Source organism: Galeopterus variegatus, unplaced genomic scaffold (assembly GCF_000696425.1).
Source record: "Galeopterus variegatus unplaced genomic scaffold, G_variegatus-3.0.2 Scaffold6377, whole genome shotgun sequence".
Classification (NCBI taxonomy): Eukaryota; Metazoa; Chordata; class Mammalia; order Dermoptera; family Cynocephalidae; genus Galeopterus; species Galeopterus variegatus.
The window spans coordinates 51,355-54,609 of NW_007732488.1; the positions used below are offsets into that span (position 1 = coordinate 51,355).

At 47.9% G+C, this 3,255-nt stretch overlaps 1 protein-coding gene across 1 annotated transcript in view; it reads left to right on the plus strand.

The window, feature by feature from the left end:
- The window catches only part of LOC103606209 (aldehyde oxidase 3-like), a gene marked incomplete at its 5' end in the record, with an annotated part of 54,049 nt that extends 51,071 nt beyond the window's left edge, over positions 1-2,978 (plus strand). Inside the window, 1 exon segment of the mRNA XM_008590803.1 lies at positions 2,429-2,978. Within this exon segment, the coding sequence (XP_008589025.1) occupies positions 2,429-2,978 (550 nt within the window).
- Between the last annotated feature and the right edge of the window lie 277 nt (positions 2,979-3,255).

Sequence of the window (3,255 nt, forward strand, 5' to 3'; positions counted from 1 at the left end):
CCTCCCTTCTGCAACCACCATTTTCAGTGCAGGAGCAGCTTGTATGAGCGTCAGGTGAAGGATATAAAGGGTGACAGGCCAAGCAGGAGTAGGAAATTAGGGAGGCAGTTTATATATACTAGGCAGTCCCCAGGAGTTTTTGTTGGAGCTAGAGCAATGAAAATAACAACATAATAACAACCAGTATTTCCTGCCACATTCCACATCCTCCACCTCCTTGAGTTGCCCAACAGCCCTGAAAGTTTGCCTCTGTGTCCTTAACCTTACTTTGTGATTTTTACTGAATCATTATATGCAGTTGTCAGTTTCTTGAGGGCAGGAACTGTGTTTTTTATTTCATGAACATGCACACATATATAAACCACACAGACATAAACATTCTTAAACTGACTGCCAAGAGGTTAAGATTCACTTGTAGAAGAATTGCTAGGATCTGAGGATGAAAGAACTATTAAGGCTGTAAAGAGACCAATGACACCATCAGAGAGAACTGGAAGAAAATCCATGGAGGACGAGCCAGGGTCCCTCAACCCTGCATAAAGAAATCCCCATTGCTTTTAATAGCTAAATTGCTTTCTATGGTATCCACACATCCTATTCAACTATTTTTTTCCACTGAAGTGCATTTGTCTATTACAAATTTTTGGTAGTATAAGCAATGCACATGTATAGAGATAAAATTGAACATAATCCTATTTCTATTAGTTCCTAATTATACCCTAGTTCTTAGTCCTAATTTTATTTGAATTTTCTCTCTTTTTTTTTTCTTAATCAGACTTGTTAGGTATTTATATTATTAGACTTTCCAAGAAAAAATTTGGTCTTATTTATCAATTGTACTCTTTTCCCATTTTCTACATATTTTTTCTGCTTTTATCTTTGTTATATACATATATTCCTAATTTCCTCTTGATTTATTTTTCTACCTTTTTGAGTTGAAAGTTTAGTTCTTTTAGTTTTAGTCATTCTAGTTTAATAAAAAAACATTTAAAGCTATGGAACGTCCCCTGAATACAGCTTTCGTTATATCTCATAGATTTTCATATACAATCTTTTCATTGTCATTTATTTTTCTACAGTCGATATTTTCTGGGTTGTTTTGTTTTGTTTTGTTTTTTGGCAGTTAGCCAGTGTGGATATTTTCTATTTTTTNCATAACAGAAATTATCATGGGAGAGAACAGTTGGCAAGCTACTGTAACAGTCAAGAGGTGACAAAAGCTGGAGGGAGAACATGCTGGTGGTAATGGAGGGGACAGACAGACTCAAGTGACTGCCATCTGATTGGATGGGGTGGGCAGGAGAGAAGGAGCCAAAGATAAGTCTGAGGTTGTGCTCAGGTGAGTGGGAGGACAGCAGTGCCTTTAACAGAGATAAGCGACACCAGAGGAGGAGCTGGTTTCAAAGGAAAGGTGGCAAGTTTGATTGTAGATATATAGCTTGGTAGTCAGCCAAGGGATTTATGCAACAGTTAATTCAGGATTGGCAAGAGGTCTGAGTTGCAGACAGATTAATGAGTCATGAGTGCAATTTAGTAATTAGAGCCATGAGAAGAGATAAAACTCACCACAGGTGAAACTGCAGAGAGGGAAGAAAGAGGAAAAGGTAAAGGGGGAGAAGAGAAAGGGAAAGAGAAGAAAGGAAAACAAGGAGGAAAGAGGAAGGAGTGAGCCAAGGCGGGCTGCACGGGGAACTCCAAATGGGGAGGCAGATCTGAAAAAGAGTAGGAGGCACTAACCAGCGGGACACTGATGGTGGCGGCCGAGGTGCACAGCGCACCTTCAGGCAGAGCCAGCCACCTGCCTGGGGAAGGAAGTCACCGTTAGACAGCAAGATGTTAAGCGTCCTTAAAATTCCCGCCCCCCGCCCCCATACACAACTACTTAAAACGAATAAAAACCCTCTCCTCTACTGGCCTGAAAACCAGGCCTTCATAACCCTGGTACGGATGAAGGCTCCGAGCTCCAGGAGGCCTCTGCTAAAGTGTCCGCAATCCAGCAGCGCTCGGGGACTGGGTGGAGACTGGAAGCCCCTCTCCTGGCTCTTACCACACCCACAAGACCCAGGATGGGGTCATCGACTCCTGGCTACTGCTGGGCAAATGTCACCTGGCCGTGGCATGGATGACACCGTCCTAAACATACACATGGACGGGTCACTGTGCAGGGAGGTCACCCAGGCTAGGCGGGATCTGGTGCTGAAGGGCAGCGGGCGGTATGAGAGGGACAGGAGGCGGAGGCCTTGCTTGAACATGAAGAAGGAAAGGTCAGGAAAAAATGGGTGGGTGGGCCGCGGGGACATCCTGGTGACCTTTAGGGAAAATGCGCACAGACTCAAGCCGTTTGCCTGCCTGGGAGGCCACCGCGCCCACAGCAGGTGAACCGTCGCTAACCCAACACCGGTCCGAAGCCACTGCCGGTTTAAAGCAGGTTCTCCCGGTGCCCGGACTCCCCACCCCGCGGCGCCAAAGCCCCTCGCGGGCACCGCAGCACTACGGTTCTCCCTGAACGGTGCCGTCGCCTAGACGCGGGCACGGGAACGTTTGCTTTTTCAGACCGAGTCAGTCAGATTGTGGCCGTCCCCTCCCGCCGCCGCCCGCCCCAGACCGAGCGTGGGGAGCCCCCTGCGGGCCGCAATACGACCCCGGCGCCGCCGCCACCTCGCAGTCCCTGGGACCGCAGGGGACCAGAGGGACGACGACAAGGCCGAGCAGCGGCGACTCATCGGTTCCCCCTGCGGGAAATCCTTGTAAAGACACTGGGGAGTCTTGATGACCCCACGGCCAAAGTGATGGCTTTTGTCCTTGTGCGCTGGGGGCAAAGAGGAGAATTTAAGCAAAAAAGGGCTAAGCTATTGTGGCTGCTTCCTCCAGTAGATGCAGTGGTTCTTGGAAAGCATCTGAGTAGGAAAGAGAAATGGAAAGTTTTAAGGAATCCCTTCTGTAAAGAGAGGTACCCCAAATGGCTTCCAAGAGCTTGACATTTCTTTCTCTTGTCTTTTCAAATATTTCAAACTAAATCTCATCATATAATTCATTTTTGTTTTAATGTAATGCAAGTCCAAATGGATGTGTAATCTGCTTTCAAGAAATGATTTCTTCCTGGCCGGCCGGGTGGCGCACTGTTACAGTGCGCCGCGCGGTGGCGCTCCCGCCGAGGGTTCGGATCCCACATACAGACCGGGTTCCCGCTCGCCGGCTGAGCGAGGTGTGGGAGCAGCACCGAGGGTTGCGATCCCGTTGCCGGTCCCGGCCCGG